Source organism: Pelobates fuscus, chromosome 9 (genome assembly GCF_036172605.1).
Source record: "Pelobates fuscus isolate aPelFus1 chromosome 9, aPelFus1.pri, whole genome shotgun sequence".
NCBI classification, from domain to species: domain Eukaryota; kingdom Metazoa; phylum Chordata; class Amphibia; order Anura; family Pelobatidae; genus Pelobates; species Pelobates fuscus.
In genome coordinates this window covers 143,973,612-143,996,045 of record NC_086325.1, presented here as the reverse complement: position 1 = coordinate 143,996,045, position 22,434 = coordinate 143,973,612, and the positions used below count along the sequence as shown (strand labels likewise).

The following is a 22,434-nucleotide window of genomic DNA, read 5'->3' as shown; positions in this document are numbered from 1 at the left end:
AGGTACTAACATGGGAGACCAATGGCCTTGGGAAGCAAAGGAGGTAATGTCCGGTTCTGAGGCAGTTGACCAACTAATATCTACACAAGCCGATTATTATTTGAGTGTTAGAGGTAAATCTGAGTGGAGATTAAAGACCTCCATCATAGGTTATGTTTGCATAGCAAGGAAAGGAATAATGTATAATACTTCTGTAGGAGAATTAACTTGTCTAGGGCAAAAAGCTTATGATGATGATACTAAAAATACAACTTGGTGGTCGGCTTCAAATGTCTCAGAACCATCTAACCCGTTTGCTAGATATGCCAGTTTAAAGGATGTGTGGTTTGATTTATCCATCACATCTACCTGGAGAGCCCCAGCAAATTTGTACTGGATCTGTGGTAAGAAAGCCTATTCGGAGTTGCCACAGGACTGGGAAGGGGCATGTGTGTTGGGTATGCTCAAACCATCCTTCTTCTTGTTACCGATTGAAACAGGTGAGACTTTAGGTGTTAAAGTGTATGATGTGAATCATAGGAAGAAAAGGGGACCCTTAGAGATAGGCACCTGGGAAGATAATGAATGGCCTCCCCAGCGTATCATAGATTATTATGGGCCAGCCACGTGGGCAGAAGATGGTACCTTTGGTTATAGAACCCCTATTTATATGCTCAACCGCATTATAAGATTACAGGCGGTGGTTGAGATTATCACTAATGAAACATCACAAGCGCTCAATCTCCTAGTGAAACATAATACCAGGATGAGGACAGCAGTATACCAGAATAGATTAGCCTTGGATTACCTTTTGGCAGTAGAGGGAGGTGTATGTGGGAAGTTTAACCTAAGCAATTGCTGTCTTCAAATAGATGACGAAGGGCAAGCAATAGCTGAGCTTACTAGCCATATGGTTAAACTAGCGCATGTGCCTACTCAGGTATGGAAAGGGTACAATCCAAGTAGTTGGTTTGGTAGCTGGTATGAGTGGTTTGGAGGGCTTAAGGCAGTGGTAGGTGGAGTCCTATTGATTTTACTGTTGTGTCTACTCCTACCGTGTCTTATACCCTTAGTAGTTAGGTCTGTGCAAAGCCTGATAGGAAGTATAGCAGAGAGGAAGGCTGCTGCACAGATAATGGCGATATATAAGTATAAGGCTCTAGATCAGGGAGAACCAATGCAGGAAGATGAATGTTGAAGATTCACATCATAAGATAAGTCTGGTCTGGTTCAAGGTAACTTGCGGTGTAAGCAAAACTAAGGTTATGTGATGCCTCAAGTAATTGTAAAATATCAAGAGGCATCAAAGGGGGGAATGTGGTGGAATCTCGGTAAAAAAATAAATTTAGTAGGCCGAGATTACCACGTGGCATGTGTACGTGCATATGCTGACGTATCGATCAGTAGTGTACGGAGCATGTGCAAGAATACAGGATATAGTATTCCCCTCCTCCATTGTGCTGGACAAGCCATGCGGTCAAACAGGAAGTTAATTCTTACTTGTGTTGATTGGTTAAGAGAATGTGCGGGTGGAGCTTAATATGGGAGGAGTTATATGCCTATATAAGGAGCCTGCACTATTGTCCGGGGCTCAGAACTTGTGGTATTTTGGTGACGCTAGTCCCTCTGAGTCCCGATCGGTGATCCAATAAAGAATCTCTTCCTTCCTGAAGAAACCTGTGTCCATCTCTCTGTGCTTGGCTTCCGTCAGTTTCTCCGGTATCAATTGGGGGACCTGGCACCTAGACCACTTCATTGAGCTGAAGTGGTCCAGGTGACTATAGTGTCCCTTTAAAATAAACTAACTAATAATTAAAACAAATGTAAAAAAATATTTACAACATAAAAATGAATGGATTAGCTCCAACCTAGAATGTCATAGAATCCCCAATTGCAACTGTTTGATAGCTGTATGAAACACAAACTAGTAGTTTATTTTATATATTTATTTTCTCAGATCTGGAAAAAGAACTTAATGAGAAACTTTTTGGGCAACACTTGGCTCACAAACTGGTCCTGCAGTCACTGAGAGGTTTTATGAAAAATAAAAACCCCCGAAAGCCTCTGGTAATGTCTTTTCATGGTTGGACTGGCACTGGCAAGAACCATATTACCTCAATCGTGGTAAAAAACATTTTTAAGTTAGGCATGGCGAGTGAGTCTGTACATTTTTTTGTGGTCACTTTACATTTTCCTCACGAGGACCACGTCCGACTACACAAGGTAAGTTTTATTCAAGGATTTGCATCACATGGAGATTTAAGCTTGTGGCAATTTGTATATTCTCGTCAATTCAGGAATATTGTGTTTGAAAAACAAGTTATTCTTAAACTACTGTTTTACTAAACGGTCAAAGGAGAACAAGATTTTTTAAAATTATGCTTACTACTTATCCTTCTAATAAAAAAAATAAATTAAAAAAAAAAGGTATTTTTGTGGTCTGAAAACTAAAGTTAAATGTAGAAATCCATACCTCATTATTCTGCAACTGTTTGCCTCAATTGTAGCTCCCTGTCAGCAGAGGCGTACCTAGGGTCTCTAGTGCCCTTGGCGAGGAGCTGTATTGGCAACCCATCCTCCATGCTCTGCTCTGCTCGACCCTCTGCATTCTCCAGGCAGACTAAGCTATAGCTGCACACTCCACTCACTATTACCCCCTCCTCTTCCTTGTCTCTTCCCCTTTCCATCCATGTCTGTTCTTCCCTCCCTTCCATGACTCTCCCCCTTCCATCCACCTCCCTTTCCCCTTCCATCCATATGTCCCACCCCCATGTCTCCCCCCATCCATATCTACCTGACCCCTTTCATCTATACCTCCATACCCCTTCCATCCATATCTCTCCAAACCCATGTCTCCTCACCCTTCAATCAATACCTCCCTCCCTACCATCCATATCTCTACCACCATCTCTCCTTCTCCCCTTCCATCCATATCTCTCCACCCATGTCTCCCTCCCCATTCCATCCATATCTCTCCCTCCATGTCTCCCTCCACGTTTCATCCATACCTCCCTCTTCCCCATGTCTTCTTCCACCTACCATCCATATCTCTTCCCCCATGTCTCCCTTCCCCTTCCACCCATACCTCCATACCCCTTCCATCCATATTTCTCCCCATGTCTCCCTCCCCCTTCCATTCATACCTCTCTCGCCCCTTCCATCCATACCTCCCTACCCATTCCATCTATATCCCTCCCCCTTGTCTCCTTTCCCCTGCCATCCATCTCTCCCCCCATGTCTCCCTCCCCTTCCATCCATACCTCTCTCGCTCCTTCCATCCATACCTCCCTACACATTCCATCTATATCCCTCCCCCCTTGTTTCCTTCCCCCTTCCATCCATATCTCTCCCCCCATGTCTCCCTCCTTCTTCCATCCATATCTCTCGCCCATGTCTCACTCCCCCCCTTCCATCCATACTTCCCTATCTCTTCCATCCATATCTCTTCCCCTATGTCTCCCTCCCACTTCCATCCATATCTCTTCCCCCAAATGTCTCCTTCCCCCCTTCCATCCAAATCTCACTCCCCCCTTCCATCCATACTTCCCTATCTCTCTCCCATGTCTCCCTCCTCCTTCAATATCTCTTCCCACAAATGTCTCCTTCCCCACTTCCATCCATATTACTCCCCTCCATGTCTCCCTCCCCCTTTTATACATACCCCTTTGTTCCATATCTACCTACTCCTTCCATCCATATCTCTACCCCTACGTCTCCCACCCCCTTCCATCCACACCTCCCATCTATATCTATCCCCCATGTCTGCTTCCCACCTTCCATCCATATCTCTCCTCCCAATGTCTCCCTCCCGCCATCCATCCATACCTCCCTACCCCTTCCATCCATATCTGTCCCACCATATCCCCACTCCCTACACCCCTTTCCATCCATATCTCTCCCCCCACACACCTCCTTATCCCTTCCATCCAAATAGGAGTAGGGGCAGAATAGACATGGCACTCAGCATCTTCCCTTACAGAGCCAGCACCCTAGGTAAAACTAGTGCAGACTCTGTACACATACAGATACGTGGCCCTCTCCCTGCTGTTTAACCTGTCATGGCAGAGGAGGGGGGTCTCTTGATGTCCGGTGCGGCTTGCTGTGCAAGTCAGAATGAGCGCGGGGTAGCCACATTCCTATGCAGAGCGCGAAGGGGAGGCACTCTCCTGCTAGTGTGCAGTGAATTTTTCCAGTTTGGCTATTTTGATCTTAAAGCTGAAATTCTTTGGAGTCTCACTTTTGTGAATAACCCTGTTTAGTATCTTGTTTGAGATAAATGACCCTGTTCAATTTCATATAGCTATAGAAAAAATATCTATAGTTTTTATCGGAAGGAATAATAGCTGTTCTTTTTTTTTTTATCACAGTCAGGAGTGTATTCACTAAAGTTGGAATTGTGTAGAATTGAGACGAGAACTGCACATTTTGGCCAAACTAGCCAATATGAAAGAATAGTTGGAACAGTATTTCTAAGTCTGCTTTTTTTTTGTTCTTAAATTCTTCACATTTAGAAGTTTACTGAATTATTCTATCAAGGTTTTATCTCATGCTCAACTGAGAAAGCTGCGCATAGCAGAATATATTATACAGCTATTAAGAGCGGCAATGGTTTTTTTCATTTGAAGGGTTAGTCGAAGCACCATGACCACTTCAGTGATTTGAAGGGGTAATGGTACCTGGAGTCTGTATGTGCAGTTTTTTTCTGTGTTTCATTATTTCAGGACTATAGATTACCTTCTGCCCATCCTCTCTTCTTTCCACACCCCTTTTTATTAATAACTAAAATGAAAGATTGCCCACAACATTTCCAGTGCCGGGTGCTAAATTCGTCCCTCCCCACCTTTGAAAACATCAGCATGCCTAATGATGCCTTCACGCTCCTCCTCCATTTGGATGTACGCAAGTGCAGCCAAACTCTGTGCCTCTCCAGCCCAATGGTGCTATCAGCAGTATTTGATTCCCAGACCAAGTTTTACTCACTCATTCAGGTAGACAGCCATTAGCGATAGAGGTGGATTTAACCCTGCAAACATGTAAACGTTACAGTTTCTAAATAAATGTTTTACTTTGTAGTGTTAAAATGACAGGACGAGGGTTGGGGCCTGACTGCCAAGATGGCCGGACGCGCTTTCTGAAAACTCCGGCAACGGCGGGCACTAAAACACCAAACATGGACGACCAAACAATGTCAGCAGCACATGGTGCCTGGAAAACGATGCAGGACACTGCACCGAAAATGCAGATACCTGTATCGCACCAAATTGGGACACAAGCGCTAAAACCGGCCACAAGGCCTCAACAGGAGTGGAGCCCAAAGCCTGGGGGAGACAGCTGATCGCCCGCCACGGGTACCGCCTGCAAGCATGCTTCAACCGCTGCCCTGCTACCCACCACAACAAAAACTGCGGAGAGAAGAAATAGGCAGAGCACAAGCAAGATGGCAACGCACAGCATCCTTATCGAGCCACCCACAAGTAGAGCGGAACCACACAGAGCACCCGATCGATCTACCACAAGCAGACCACGGGGGCCTCAGATCACCCTGCCAGCCATACCAACTCCCGAGCACCTGCCCACAACAGTGAGACTCACCAGAGCAGGAAACAACACACATGGGCTTCGGGAAGGAACCGGCAAGATGCACAGCCGAGGGCCTGGATCCTCGAAGCGCTGGTAGGCAGGGGAGACGGACATCCGCACACCTGTTGCGCGGACACCCACAGGCTGGCACCGAAATCCTGAATGCCAAGAACCGGCATGGGTTGAAGGGGACTGGTTTGTGGACTCACAATATTCTCTTTAACTTTACCATTTTCAGTCTTAAGCTATTGACGCAAAGATATGCCTATCATTATGCATTGCACTGCTAGGACTCTCTCCAGTTCATGCCACTGTTTAGCCCAAATGCATCATACCTCAATAATAATGTTGGGGATATAACAAAGAAGCTTGTTATCACTTATGTTGCCCTACCTATTGAATGTTATTGTCACGTTCACATAGAGTAAGATGGAGCTCAACTGCAGATTTCAGATTGAATAGATGTGAATGTAATATATTGAGGAAAATAAAGATATGACAGTTCACCAATTGAATTGCAGCAATAATTCAATGGAGGAATTGAATTGCAGCAATAATTCAATGGAGGAAGGTAATTGAGATTAACTTGCAGAGATTTGATTTAGCTTAATTGGTAGGAACCACATCAGCTGGAGACTGAGGGGTTAATGAATAGGAATTACTCCTATAACGATAGGAGAACGTGCGAGCAGGCTAAAGCTCGAGTGCTCAAAAGTCAGTGAGAAAGTTCGTATAACACAAGAGAGGTAACTTAGCTTCCAGAGGCTTTAGGTATGTCCCAGAGTCCCCTCCGGGGAGGTTCCGTTGGAGAGAGGTCGAGAGGAGTCAAAGTATTAGCCGTGATCGAGGGAAGGAGAAGGAGGTCAGTCGAGTACGAGTCCGGTTCGGTACACAGGAAGATTGTAGAGCAGAGTTGCAGCCGGTTTAATTCCGCGGTACGCTGTTCATTAATCCAGCGTCTATTGTCTGGCGCGGTCGCATTATGTAGCGCAGCGAGACCGCGTCAGAGAGGGGGAGTGGCAACAGTCCGTCAACCCGGAAGAGACAGGCATTACAGGTAATGGCCATGACAGTTATACTGCACTATATGCTACAGTTTGCTGTAACTCACTAGACTAACTTGTACTCATTTATTTGCATGTCCCTATCTCAAATGTATCCATATTTATTTTTTCTCCTTGAATCTCATTAACTAGCATGTACAGCACCTACGAGGCAGCAGTTCAGAGAGCCTATTACCAGCTAATCTCATAACGTCACACCTGCTAGCCGAACAACCTACTTGTTTATTAATTGTTTTCACTCGTCACTCACCACGTCTTGTTTATGCGCTTTTCTTTACTCTTAGTGAAAAACCGTTAGACGTGAAAGTATTGCTTAATTAACTCTCTACCTAAAAATGTGCTAAAACCTAAATGTCATAACTGTGAAACGTTATCATATCATCAAATTTGCATATGCTACTGTGGCATTGTGAGATGCTCATGTCCACTCAAGCACGCAAAAAATAAAGAATTAAAAAAACAAAACAAAAACAAATGACAGGACAACTGCACCAGGACCACTTGATTAAGATGAAATAGTCTTGGTGATTACAATCCTTTAAATGGCAAATTTGGCATCTGACCCCACCACACACAGATTGTTGGCACCACACAGCCAATGGCAGCATGACTACCCCTTCTCTGCTGCCTATATTACCATTCCCTTAGTCCACCGTCCATGACATATCTTCCCCTCCTGTAAGGGGAAGTGACCCCAGCTGAGAAGGATCAAGCTGCAGAGAGAACGTGGAACGAGAGTAAGTTTTAGCTTTGTTTTTTGGGGGGGAGGGGGCATTGGTATAAGAAGAGTTACTCTGACCAAAAACAGTGGTTTATTTTACAAATAATACCCTTTAATAACATATTCAAATCGCTCATAGATTTTTACATGTACAGTACTGAGATATAAACATTTGAAACAAATGTGAATAATATCAATTTGCTTATATTTAACAAATGTTTTATATGTACCTATATACTCTAAAACAAAAGTCAAATTTGACCTTCTCGCAGTTAATTCTTTTATTTTTGTCATAAGAAAATTAGAAAACATAAACCCCAAAAAACTAAAACTCAATCTTTCCTACAGGACCAACTGAAGTCATGGATTCAAGGCAATGTCTCAAGGTGTGAACGGTCCATATTTATATTCGATGAAGCGGACAAACTACACCCAGAACTTATTCGTATGATGAAATCATTTTTGGACAATTATAACAATATAGATGGTGTGTCGTATCGCAGAGCAATCTTCATTTTTATCAGGTAACTTACAGTCTTCAAGATGATATGCAGGAACAGCATGGTTGAAATGCTGATATAGGCAATCTGTGACCCTAAAACTTTCATGATTAGAGGATGAGTAAAATGATCATGGGAGTTGTAGTTTATAAGCTTGTGAAGAGCAATTGCATGAATACAGGTATCATATCGCAAAAAAAAACCCAATAGATAAACCGCTCCTAAAAACTTTAACCTGTAAGTGTAATCACACAAACATATCCATCCATCCATCCATCAACAAGGCTTTTTCGGTGTGCAATGCCAGATATCTAAAAAAAAAAAAGAAGGAAATAATAAACCTTTATACACTGCCTGCCCATAAAGTCGCCACCCAAAAAAAAAAAAGGTCACACACTCGAATATTTTGTTTGTCACCTTTAGCTTTGATTACGGCACGCATTCGCTGTGGCATTGTTTCGATAAGCTTCTGCAATGTCACAAGATTTTTTTCCGTCCAGTGTTGCATTCATTTTTCACCAAGATCTTGTATTGATGATGGGAGAGTCGGACCACTGCGCAAAGCCTTCTCCAACACATTCCAAAGATTCTCAATGGGGTTAAGGTCTTGTACAGTAGGCACTAGGCATGATGGGTGCATCACTTAATCTGCCTCTCTTCTTACCCTGATGCGCCCATCACTCTGGAACAGGGTAAATCTGGACTCATCAGTCCACATGACCTTCTTCCATTGCTCCAGAGTCCAATCTTTATGCTCCTTTATGCCCCTTAGCAAATTGAAGCCTTTTTTCCGATTAGCCACACTGATTAGCGGTTTTTTTAAAGGGACACTCCAGGCACCCAGACCACTTCTGCCCATTGGAGTGGTCTGGGTGCCAACTTTTGTTGAATATTTTTCATAAACTGCAATAATTACTAGACAGCCACTAGAGGGCACTTACTGATTTATAGCACAGGAGGACCGCCTGTCGCTGAAATCCCCATAGGAAAGCATTGAAAACATTTTCAATGCTTTCCTATGGGGAGGTCTAATGCGCGTGCGCGGCATTGCCCCGCATGCGCATTAGGTCTCCCCCATCGCCAGCAGCGCTATAGGTCTTCCCCACCGGATGACGTTGGCGGGGGAGGAGCGTGGGTGGACCCTGAACCAGGGCCGAGGGACATCGGCGCTGGATACAGGTAAGCAACAGGTAAGCAACTTGGGATGGGGCTGGGAGGGAGAGGGGACCTGCAGTGCCAGGAAAATGGATTGTTTTCCTGGCACTGGAGAGTCCCTTTAAGGCTACACAGCTATTCAGTCCCCAATCCCTTGGATTCCCTTTGCATTGTGCATGTGAAATTGCTCTTACTTTCACTATTTAACACTGAGTTATACTGTTTTTCTACGATTTGATTTCATCAAACATTCACGTGATCACCGATCAATCAGGATTTTTTTCCGATCAAATTTCTTCCTCGAAGACGATGGTTCCCCACTATCCAGTGTATTATATATATATATATATATATATATATATATATATATATATATTATAGCTATATAGAAAAAGGCACACTCACACTTTATAGAGCTTCTCAGAGCTCTGCTGTATTTAGCGTGAACGGTACAATCCCCGTCTCGGAATATATAATCAGTAGTAGTGATGGTACGCCTCCAAGAAGTGAAATATGTAAAAACAAAAGTGGAGATATCCAATGGTACAGTATGTATGGAAGGATAACTATACAAGGTAAAAGGTAAGTATCCTGCCATCTTTTCCCCAGGTAAACGATGTACATCCGCACTACTGCTGCCTTATCTACAGCATATAGTGAGCATCTATATTTTTACTAGTTTTATACATTTATAATATTATTGGTTAAGATCTATACACTGTCTAGATGTAATTATACAGTACAGGTAGGAGAAAAGTCACTTTGTGTTACAAGATGAAGCAGGCCTGTCACCTGATACAAATTAGCATTTTTTTGTATCTATCTAGACATTTATCTCTTAAATCTGAGACCCTAGCATGTGATTAGAAAGAGAGAATTATATCTCTTTAACTTCAATAATTAAAGTAACACTCCATGCACCATAACCGCATTAGTTCACTGTAGTAGTTGTGGTGCCCAGAGTGCCTTGACACCCTCACTTTAAAGAGTCAAGCCACCTTTGACCGTTTCAGCTGATGGAGGCTTGACTCCTTACAATGTGGGGTATGAGCAGGGCACTTTTGGTGCCATAACAATGACAGAGACCTGTGGGTTTGGTGCATGGAGTGCTCCTTTAAATGCATAAACAGGTAAAGCGTGGTATATTTATTGACCTTTCATCTTCTATCTTCAGCCACAAAACCGGTGAAAGCAAAAAACCACATTAGAACTCAACTCTACAAAAAAAAATCAAAAAAATCTTATGTTTGCAAAAAAACCTGACAAATAAACCACTCCGCACAAAAAAAAAAATAAATGAATACATTTCATTGTGGTTTGCACTAGCTGGTTATCCGAAAATATGTTCCTGATTGAGTTTTTTTGGTATTTGACTTTGGCTTCGTTTTGACTTCCCTGATTTCTGGTATCCTTGAATTCTGGCTTTCCTCATTGTTGTGTCTCATTCTGTGTCCCTGACCTCGGCAAGTATTTAGACTATTCTCAGGTACATTAAGGCTGGCCATTCTAAGGTCCGGTTAGACTTTATCCTTAGTCCTAGGTGTGAGACTATTCTGCGTGCTGGATCGACTATAATCCTGACAGCGTGTCAGTGAGCTTGTCTGTAGTGAGCTTGTGTGTGTCAGTGAGCTTGTCTGTAGTAAGCTTGTGTGTGTATACAAGTGAGTTTATCTGTAGTAAGTTTGTGTATGTCAGAGAGTTTATCTGTGTCAGGATTACTGTTGATGCCCAACAGGCAGGACTTAAGTAGATAAATAGAAAAAACCTAAGACGTATTACCGGGCCTTAGAATGGCCAGATTTAACGTATCAAGGTAAAAAACCACAAGACAGGGTAAAGACAAGACGTAGAAATAACGTAAATTATGAACAAGCCACGGGTCAATGAATAGAGATATCAGAATAGTCAGGAGCCAAGCCAAAGGTCAAGGAATAAGGAGATCGGATAGTCAAAAGTAAAGCCAAGGTCAAATACACAAGAATCAATACAAGGAACACACTCTCGGATAACCACAATGGAAACCACGACAGGGCACAGAGAAATAAACAAAACAGGCTTAAATAGTCTAAGGTGCTCCCTGATTGGCTGCAGGGGAGCATGTGATCATGGGCGTGTATGTGAGACACCTTCATGATTAATACTGCTCTGGCCCTTTTTTGAGGGTTAAACAGGGAAACCCTTAAATTCCTCAAAGCTGCAGCGGCCGGCGTCTCCAATGTTTACAGAGCCAGCCGCTGTGAGAGGACGAGGAGCCACCACTAGGTGAGTGATGGGTGGCATTCCCATAACCACGTGGGAATGCAGCCGGATCGAGACGTGCCTGCCGGGGATGAGCGGACCCGACGGGCGGAGACCTGACAGGTATGACTATGTCTAACTACCATAGATAATTGAGTAATCTATAAATATAGAGTCTCTCTCTCTCTCTCTCTATATATATATATATATATATACACATACACACACACATTATGTGGCACAATGACTTATGGGGCTGGCATACATTTTTTTTTCAGGGCTGCTCTGTATTATCAGTCCGGCCTTGACATCAATGTCTCATCTTTGGCAGGACCTACTCTGAACAGCCTAATGTCTGTTCGTATGAAATTAGCTCAGTTACTTGGGAAAAAAACTTCCATCTCGGGCTCTCTGCAGCTGACTTGCCTTATGTGACCAGGCAGTGTGCACTTACACCATGTAGCTACTTGAACAACTCAATAAAGAAGCCATGCTCTGCCATATGACACAGAATAAAAATAAAATAAAAATAGCAAGGATTTCAAAGGTAAAATGTAAGCCTGAATGATACCGTCATTGTGGCACAGTCTCTGTAATTCTTTGTATTATTTATTGTATATATTTTTTTTTTTTTTAGTAATTTAGGAGGAGACTTGATTAACCAAAAGATGTTGAAATTTTGGAAAGCTAAAAAAAAAAGAGAAGAATTGGTGTATAGCGACTTTGAAGATATGTTGTCAAGTGAACTATTCAACAATAATGAAAGTAAGTGCCATGTATAATGAGCTTCATCTGTGTTTGTATTTACAAAGTAGAATTTCGTATTTTGTATTCTTGATGCTATATTCTATTAGTCATTAATTATTTATGAACTATGCAAAGGTAAAAAAAAAAATGCTTTCTAACATGCTCCCATACTGAAAAACCAGAGACAGAACTAACCTCATTGCTCACACAACAAAAATGGCCTCTTTTCCTACATGTTACCCTATTAAAGTTGGAGTTACACACCTTGCAATTACTGAAATGTTACAGATTCTTAATTATACTATGCCAACAGCATATTAACAAGCAACAGCGCTCAACCAGGTCCCTGAAGACACATGCCCACCCTTTACTTGTCATTTACTCCCAATTAACACACGGAGTTGCGTGGGGGGTGAAAAGGCACCGAAGAAGGCAGAGAGGAGTTGGGTACAAGATGGGAGAGCCAGATTGATTCCCAAAAGCTCAGCCACCAGATGCCACCCTCCTGCACCCAAAAGATACCAAACAGAAGTGGCTAAAAAAGGACCAGCACGTGTGTGTCAATGTGTTTGTGTGTGTGTGTGTCTGTGTATCTCTGTGTCTGTATTTGTATCGGCGTGTGTATCTGTGTGTGTCTGTCCTTGTATCTGCACGGGTTAGGGGGTGTATTACATGCCTTTCCCCATGCTAAACCACTGCTCTGAGCCGCCATCACATTCACCTTAAGCGTAGTATAACCAGCTGTTACGATACCATATTTCAACCTTCTCTGCCGGCAATACAAACCCATGATGGGAACAAAAGTTTTTTGCAAAACACTATATATAATGATATGTGTGATATATATAATGATCTACAGGGCATGATGCACTGTGCATTACATCTAGAACTGATACAAACAAAATTATTTTAAGGTGGTACTTCAGCCTGCTACATTATTTCATATTTATCCTCTTAAATCAATGTGACACAAACTGTGGGCAAATTGTCTCCTTCTAACATACATGGTGGACTTGTCCATTTATATCCCACACTTGGGGGGAAAAATCTTTGTTATGGATTAACCAAGAGCTATCATTATCTTTGGTCACTATCTATGAAATAGCCCTGTTATAAAAGTTATCTGATGACATCCCACTCTGTAAACAGAAATTTATATGTAGTGTTTTCCTTGCAGTGACACAGAACATAATTTGCCTGTGGAACTACCCTACCTAGCTGGAGTTCACTAATGTACTGGCAGCCTTTTAGAGCAACCATTTCTGGGAACAAAAAGAAACATAATTTTTTTCAAACCAGTTTTGTAAATGGGGAGTCACTGATTGGCTGAGAGCGTCAGCTGACTCCACGGTGTAACGTTCGCTAGGGAACCCTAACACGCAGACAGGACAGAGTAGAGAGAATTGCAATACCGATCCTTAGAATGGTCGGGTTATGGAAAAGGGGATAGTCAAAACACGAGCCGAGGTCAAGGGAAACAGAGAGACGGAATAACGAGACACAAAGCCAAATATCAGTAACCAGGAATACCAAATAACAAGTGCAACGCTCAATGGTAAACCAAAGACCACAACAGGGCACTGAGGCAAGGGAGATGTTTGCTTATATACACACAGGGTGTGTCTGATTAAAAAAAAAAACAAGCAATATAGGCGCTAAAGTGTAAAATATTAGTGCAAAATTTACAAATAAAGGTAAATTGTGTCTGATTGGCTAACCTCAGATGCTGTCTAGAGGGAGTTGAAATTGGCCCTGGAGGATTACTTTGGTGTTAAACCGTTGGAGAATGGTTTAACCCATTGAGATAAGATTGCAGCCGGAGGCCACCTAGCACCATAACAACTTAATTTAGATAAAGTTGTTATGGTGCCTGTACTGCTCCTTTAGGCTGCTTGGTAAGGTTATATGAACAAATGCTGATAGGCTGAGATGGGGCCATCTTTCCATCTTTAAAAACAGTTTATTACAATATGCAAACTTTATGCAGACTAAAATAAACACACTATAGAAGTAGGCATGCATATCATGCTCTGCATACCTCTTAGCTTAGTTTTTTTTATTATTAGTTTAAGGAAGTATTAATCCAATTTGAGTTTTAATTTATTTATATGGTATGCCATTCATGAGCGAGAAAATATTTTGCTAAGGACAGTCTGTCTGAGAGGTTCTGTTGATGCCCAGCAATCATAAAATCAATCATATCTTATCTAAAGAGTTTTTCCAATTTCAATATTGTGGTCTACAATTTTTTTTTTTTTTTTTTATTCTTCATTTTATTTGTGCATCAAGTAACAACAAGCGTGCAGAGCCACGACAGCAGCTGCAGGCATTTCTATAGCATTGCAAAATGTGGCAGTTTGAACAGCACATTTTTTATATATATCATGAAAATCACATACTATGCGACATCGGACATTTGCAGTAAACATGCTATGCGACATCGGTAGTTTGCAGTAAACATGCTAAGCTAAACATTCAAATGACATAGTTAGGTACACGTAAGCTTATGGTGCGATTTGTCAAAATAAAAGCGTGAGACAATGCGGCATGGAAGAGATAGTACAGGTGAATGACTTACAGCAGAGGGATACATGTCATAGCTAAAGATCCCAGGGTGCTTCAAACCTGTAGCCAGTCAGAGGATCCCGGGAAATTATAGTAATAATTGCGAGTTAGCCCATGGAAAGGTACCCCCAGACCCCACATAGAGTCCTTTCAAATCCCACTATCTGCAGTCCCAGCAGTCAGAAGGTCAGCATGCACACAGCCAGACTGCCACCCAGGCCATGCAGGACAGCTATTATTCAGCTCGGTACCACAGTGTGGGGTGTTGAGGAACAGAGGCAGTCGCATTGGAACATCCGAATGTGGTAGGTATAGAGGGATTTCCTGTGCCTCTGGTGGTTTGTCGTGAGTTTGGAAGTAGTGCAGCTGTAGTGGTTCACATGCTCACTCAGTGCCAATTGTTAGCCCCTCCGTTCAAGCTTCAGGAGCCGCAGGTTACTTAGATTGTGATATCCCGCTTTGCCTGCAGAGGGCGCTAAGAGCCCCGAGGGAAGCTGCCTTCACCATGGAGTGCCAGGCTTCATCGCCATCTTGAAAGGTGAGTGAGACCTCTGACACTCTCAGGCACTCTTAGAATCCCAGGGTGGACCGGGATGACCCCCCCGGCCCAGAGGGGGGGAACATGTCCAGCATCTCGCCGATCAGAAGGTCCGGGCAGGACCTGACAGGCAGGACAGCAGGGTGGCGGCCATCCACCCCACCCCATGTTTTGGCTCAGTGTCTGGGCCAGAACCTCCTGTTGACGTGGGCTGTCACTCCTCAGCGCCTGATGCCAAGCTGGACCACTTAAATGGGTCAAAAGGCTGGTAAATTGCAGGAGCTGGTCTTCCATGCGGCCAGCCAGCATGGCGGCTTGGCCCGGCCCCTGTGGTCTACAATTTTTAATCAACTTTCAATTAGTCTCGAATTCAAGACAATTCACATTTTAGTGAATAACCCTGCCAGTTTATTATGTATGATATCTGACCACCCTTCCAGAACTCAAATGAGTCATGTGCCTTAAAGTATACATTCAAAATGTGGTTGCATTACATGACTGGATCTTCCAGTAGGTTTTCCATCTCTGCCTGACAAGTAGACATTGCCACGGCAAACTCGCCATAACATCCTCTTGAAAGTTGGCATCATCTGGGTTAATTACTCCTGAAAAAGCCTCAGTTCTCTTATATAATTTGATATCATTTGAATTCCTTTCAAGTTTCAGAGTTTGGGAATATTTCCACATTGCCATCAGTGTGATTTACCGGTATCTGCATTTACTGTAAAGAGTCAAATGTATGCCCTTCCTGTCGTTTTATAGATGGTTTACTTATATTATGGGTATTATTATTTATAAAGCACCAACAAATTCCACAGTGCTGTACAATGGGTTGACTAATAGACACGTATTTGTAACCAGACAAGTTGGATACACAGAAACAGAGGGATTAAGGGCCCTGCTCAATGAGCTTACATGCTAGAGGGAGTTGAGTAATGTGACACAAAAGGTAAGGGTAGGGTAGAAAAGTAAGTTGTTAGGATAGTATTTACTGAGGGCTTAGTGCTTTGATGATAGTTCTATAAGAGGAATCAGGGTGCAGGTAGAGAAAGCTATTCACAGTTTAATTGATATGCTTTTCTAAAGAAGTAAGTTTTCAAAGAGTGGAGATTGGGTGAAAGTCGAACAGAGAGGGGAAGGGCGTTTCACAGGAAAGGTGCAGCCCTAGAGAAGTCTTTAAGGCGAGCATCAGAGCTAGGAGTACGAGCAGAAGTTAGACGTAGGTCTCTGGCAGAGTGTAGGGGCCTAGACGGGACATATTTTTGTATTAGTGAGGATAAGTAGGTCGGAGCATAATTATGTAGAGATTTGTAAGCAATATCAGGGTCTTAAATTGAGTCCTATATCTTATGGGAAGCCAATGTAGGGACTGACAAAGGGGAGGCGTGGGAGGTGCGGGTGGACAAAAAGATGAGCCTCGCTGCCTCATTCATTATAGACTGTAGGGCAAGTTGGGAACATGTAAGACCACTGAGAAGCGGATTACAGTAGTCAAGGCAAGAGAGAACAACGACATGGACAAGCACCTTAGCCATATCAGGCGTTAAATAGGGTCGGATGCGGGCTGTTTTTTTTAGATGGAAGCGGCAGGATTTGGAGATTGATTGGACATGAGGGGTGAAGAAGAGGTCGGAGTTAAAGAGAACACCTAGGCAGCGATCCTGCGAGGTAGAGCGGATGGTTGTGCCATTGACTTGGAGCAGACAAGGGAGTAGCAACACTTGAGGGAGTGAAGACCAGAAGTTCTGTTTTGGACAGGTTAAGTTTAAGGAAAAAGCAGAGAGGCAATCAAAGACACAAGTCAAGAGGGGTGGTGAGAAATCAGGGGAGGACAGATACATTTGCGTGTCATCTGCAAAGAAATGACACTGGAAGCCGAAGGATTTGATGAGTTTACCAAAGTAGGCAGTGTAGATTAATAACAATAGGGAACCAAGGACAGACCCTTGGAAACACAAACAGAGAGGGATTAGGGAGAAGACGCAGAGTCAGAGAAAGAAACACTGAAAGAGTGTTGGGAGAGGTAGCAAGAGCACCAGGAGAGAGCGGTATCTCGTAGACCGAGATTACGGAGGATAAGAAGAAGCTGTTGAAGATCAACAGTGTCAAAAGCAGCAGAAAGGTCAAGGACAATTAGGATAGAGAAGTGGTCACAGGATTTTGCAGTGATAAGATCATTGGATACTTTTGGAACAGCTGTTTCCACAGAGTGACGAGCGCGGAATCCAGATTGAAGCGGGTCAAGCAGAGAGTTGAGTTCAAGGAAGTCTATCTCGCATACACAACTCTCTCAAGAATCTTGGAGGCAAACGGCAGTAGTCAGATAGGGCGGTAGTTGGACGTGGAATTAGGGTCAAGGTTGGGCTTTTTCAGAATTAGGGTTATGGTTGCATGTTTGAAGGGTTGAGGAAATGTGCTAGAGGAGAGGGAGAGGTTGAAAATATTAGTGCGAGGCAGAGCAAGAGAAGGAGAGTGTGGATGAGATATAAGGGAATAGGATCGAGTGAACAGAGCAGAAACCTCTTCTGCTGTAGCAGGTGCAGATGAGCACAGGACAGCTGAGGTAGTGTGGTTAGGGCAAAAGTTATTAGGGGATGAAGAGAGATGAGAGATCTCTTCCCTGATTGTAGAAATCTTCTCAGTGAAGTGAGTTGCTAAGTTTGTTGCGGTCAAGTTGGTAGAAGGAGGAGGCACAACAGGGCAAAGAAGAGATAAAAGCATGAAACAGTAATTTGGGTTCGTGGGAGAGTGTGGTTATGAATGTACTGAAGTAGTTTTCATTTGAAGAGGAAAGAGCCAGACTGTAGGAGCACAGCATACATTTATAGTGGAGGAAGTCCAATGCAGAGTGAACTTTCTCCTGCAGCATTCAGCAGTTCTAGAATATTTTTGGAGGTATCCGGTCAGCTTGGTGTGTCAGGGTTGTAGTTGGGGCCGCTTGCTGTGTTTAAGTGTAGGAGGTTCCATGATGTCTAGTTGAGAGGAGAGAGTGGAGTTGTAGAGGGAGGCTGCGGTGTTAGAGCAGGTGGGGTTTGAGATGGATGAAAGGAGACTTTGGAGTTTGATGGAGAATTGCTGTAGGTCAAGACAGTTGAGGTTTCAATGAGACCGATGTATTTGACAGCAGATGGTGGTCAGATAGAGGAAATGGAACATTGGAGAGATTAGAAGTGGTACAGAGATTGGTGAAGATGAGGTCAAAGGTGTTTCCTGCTGTATGAGTTGCTGAATTAGACCACTGTGTGAGTCCAACAAAGGAGGTCACAGAGAGCAGACAAGAGGCATCAGGGCAGTTGGGGTTGTTGAATTGAATATTAAAGTCCGCAAGAATGAGGGAAGGCATTCTAGAGGAGAGAAAATTGGGTAGCCAGAAAGAAAAGTGCTCAATGAATAGTCTAGGATGGCAGGGTTGGCGATAAATGATTGTGCGTTTAAAAGGCGGACAGTGTGAACTTCAAAGGAAGGAAAAGATAGGGCATAGGCAGGGAAGATTGGTTGAGGGCACATGGACGGGAGAGTAGGATGCCTACACCACCTCCTTTACAGTTGTTTGGTCTTGGAGTGTGTGAGAATTGTAGCCCACCATAACATAAGGAAACAGGAGTAGCGCTATCAAAGGAGGACAGCCAGGTCTCAGTAAGTGCAAGTAGTGTGAAAGAAAGAGTTTGCGTATGGCTGATGATTTTATATTGCTGCAGATGGAGCGGGCATTCCAGAGTGCACACTGAATATTGGTAGATGGGGATCGATGGCATGGTATTGGTATGAGGTTTGTGTGGATTCTGGTTGTCTTAGTGTGAGCAGATGAGGTGAAGGGCCCTGGGTTGGGAGAGACATCATCAGCTGCTGGAAGCAGAAGGAGAGATAGTGACAGAAGGTGTGAGTGGGTTTTATATGGTTGGTTTCTGGAATGAGATCGAGTGGGAGAAGGATGGAGAGAATAGAGAAGAGTGCAAATGTTCTGTTATTTGTTTATGGTTTACTCAAGAGAATATATATGGCTCTGAAAAACCTAAATCTATTGGCCTGAATATATATCAGCAACCACTCTGTGATATAATAATCTAATAATCGTACAGGTATTCCTGAACCACAAGCAGAGGAATTGTGGTAAACGTACAAAAGAATATCAGATTTTAACACAAAGTAGTAGTGCTGGAAAAATAGCTGTGTTTAATGTTTCTCACTCCAATTATTTTGGTCTAAAATTCAATTTACAATTCTTCTTTGTTGAAGATGAGGCATCGTATGACTGACTGATTTTCGAAAATATATATGTTCAGCTTTGTATCGGATAGAGTCTGGGATTTTCAAATCTACTAGATTTGCAACGTTGCACATTGTCTGATGCATTGCTTTCTGATCCCAGTCTATTAATATCTCTTCTACCCCGTCCAGGTGGATTTCGGCAGAGTGAAATTATTGCTAAGGACATTATTGATATATACGTCCCCTTTCTACCACTGGAGTTTATACACGTGAAAAATTGTGTGCTGGCAGAGCTAAAACGTATGGGCTTGCCTGAAGATGAGACACTGGCAATGGAAATAGCCGAGGACGTGGGTTATTTCCCAAAAGAGGAGAGAATATTCTCAACCAAAGGGTGCAGGTCTGTGGGGAAAAAACTGGACCAGCTCCTCTAATCTGTCCCTGTTTGTCTATGGCATTGTATAGCTCATAAACAGAGAAAGTGCTGTCTCCATGGTTATCCTTCATCATGTGACCAGGCCACGTCACCTGACATACTCACTGGTTGAGCACACATGCTATAAAGATCTACGTGTCCAGTCTGTTAACAGATTTTTCCTGTCCTTCATTAGCCCATACTGCTCATTATCTTTATTGCAAGACAAGCTCAGTACTGATTTTTTTTAAAATTATAACTATGATTACCGATGTTTTAAATTATACTATGGGGGCAATTTAATTGTTATTGGGGTTTTGTTATTTTCATTATTTTTGTGACTCCTGTGTAAATAAACTGGCATCATATTGACATCATTTATTTTACTCCATAACGGTACTGCTCTAATCTACGAGGGTTTAACCTGTTAGGTGGACTACCATACAAATACCCAATATTATCTCCATGTATGTGTGCGAATTAAAAGTTTGGGTGGAACCCCATAATTGAATGCATTATTTATCTAGTGCTGCTATATTATTATTATTATTATTATTATTATGTTTATATTATTTTTTATACCGCTCATTGAAGCTCCTGCATTTGTTGCAAATACCCAGTGGTAGATAGCACCTCTCAGTCAATTATTGTTATCCTAGTGTGTTACATATTACATAGTTACATAGTTACATAGTTAGATAGCTGAAAAGAGACTTGCGTCCATCAAGTTCAGCCTTCCTCACACCTGTTTTTTGCTGTTGATCCAAAAGAGAAAAAAAAAAAAAAAAAAAAACAAACCCCAGTTTGAAGCACAATTTTGCAACAAGCTAGGACAAAAAATTCCTTATTGACCCCAGAATGGCAGTCAGATTTATCCTTGAATCAAGCAGTTATTACCCTACATTGAAAGATTATATCCTTGAATATTCTGTCTTTGCAAGTATGCATCTAGTAGCTGTTTGAACATCTGTATGGACTCTGATAAAACCACTTCTTCAGGCAGAGAATTCCACATCCTGATTGTTCTTACAGTAAAAAAACCTTTCCTTTGCCTTAGATGAAATCTTCTTTCTTCCAGTCTAAACGCATGGCCTCGTGTCCTATGTAAAGTCCGGTTTGTGAATAGATTTCCACACAATGGTTTGTATTGGCCCCGAATATATTTGTATAATGTTATCATATCCCCTCTCAGGCGACGTTTTTCTAAACTAAATAGGTTTAAATTTGTTAACCTTTCTTCATAGCTGATATGTTCCATTCCTTTTATTAATTTTGTAGCCCGCCTCTGCACTTTTTCTAGTGCCATGATATCCTTCTTTAGAACAGGTGCCCAAAATTGCACAGCATATTCAATATGTGGTCTTACCAGTGATTTATAGAGAGGCAAAATGATATTCTCGTCCCGAGAATGAATGCCCTTTTTCATGCATGACAATACCTTACTGGCCTTGGCCACTGCTGATTGACATTGCACATTGTTGCATAGTTTGTTGTCTATAACAATTCCCAAGTCCTTTTCGTGTGTTGTTATCCCTAATTCGCTTCCATTAAGGGTATACGTTGCTTGTGTATTCTTTACGCCGAAGTGCATAACTTTGCATTTTTCAACATTAAATTTCATCTGCCATTTGAGTGCCCAGTCCTCCAGTCTATCTAAATAATAGATCATTGGCAGTGCTGAGTATATCACATAACTCATATTAGGCAGGGAATTATGGATGGTGTAGTTCATCACATTTTGAGAGTAGTGTGTAAGATCACAATGATGGGGAGTGAAGCCTGTGCTGGTCCAGAACCTAATCTCAGGAGGGGCAGTGATAATGGCAGGGGCGTATTAGCCGCGAGGCAAACAAAGCATTTGCCTTGGGTGGCATTTTCCAGGGGGCGGCAAAAAAAGCCGCCCCCAAATGCCCAAGGCAAATGTCTTGTTAGCCTTGCGGCTAACAGATATGCTGGGCTGCTGGGCGGTCGGACGGCGCTGGTGGGCGGCTGGCGAGGGAGCACTTCCTCTGAGCTGTCTGCTCAGCTCCCTCGCGCGCCGCAGAGTGAGACTGGGAGCCGGAATATGACGTCATATTACGGCTCCGCCTCCCAGCCTCACTGTGCGGCTGCGAGGGAGCTGAGCAGACAGCTCAGAGGAAGTGCTCCCTCGCCCACCGCCCACCTGCGCCGCCCGACCGCCCAGCAGCCACTGGACCACCAGGGAGAAATATGACCCCCCCCCCAGCATTCCCAAAGGTAAGGAGGCTGGGGGGGTTAAAGTATAAAAAAAAAGTGTTAATGTGAGTGAGTGTGAGTGTGCGTGTCTGTTAGTGAGTGTGAGTGTGTGTGTGTCTGTTAGTGTGAGTGTGTGTGTGTCTGTTAGTGTGAGTGTGTGTATCTGTTAGTGTGAGTGTGTGTGTCTGTTAGTGTGAGTGTGTGTGTCTGTTAGTGTGAGTGTGTCTGTTAGTGTCAGTGTGTGTGTGTCTGTTAGTGAGTGAGTGTGTGTGTGTGTGTCTGTTAGTGAGTGAGAGTGTGTGTGTCTGTTAGTGAGTGTGAGTGTGTGTGTCTGTTAGTGTGTGTGTGTGTGTGTGTGTCTGTTAGTGTGTGTGTCTGTTAGTGTGTGTCTGTTCGTGTGTGTGTCTGTTCATGTGTGTGTGTCTGTTAGTGTGTGTGTCTGTTAGTGTGTGTGTCTGTTAGTTTGTGTGTCTGTTAGTGTGTGTCTGTTAGTGTGTTTCTGTTAG

General features: G+C 43.0%; 1 protein-coding gene across 1 annotated transcript in view; it reads left to right on the top strand.

Annotated features, from left to right (window-relative positions):
- Nucleotides 1-19,730, top strand: part of LOC134573689 (torsin-1A-like) — a 30,429-nt gene extending 10,699 nt beyond the window's left edge. The window contains exons 2-5 of the mRNA XM_063433472.1: nt 1,937-2,202; nt 7,693-7,868; nt 11,875-12,002; nt 19,486-19,730. Coding sequence (XP_063289542.1) covers nt 1,937-2,202; nt 7,693-7,868; nt 11,875-12,002; nt 19,486-19,730 — 815 coding nt within the window. The remainder of the gene's footprint in view (nt 1-1,936; nt 2,203-7,692; nt 7,869-11,874; nt 12,003-19,485) is intronic.
- The last annotated feature ends 2,704 nt before the right edge of the window (nt 19,731-22,434 follow it).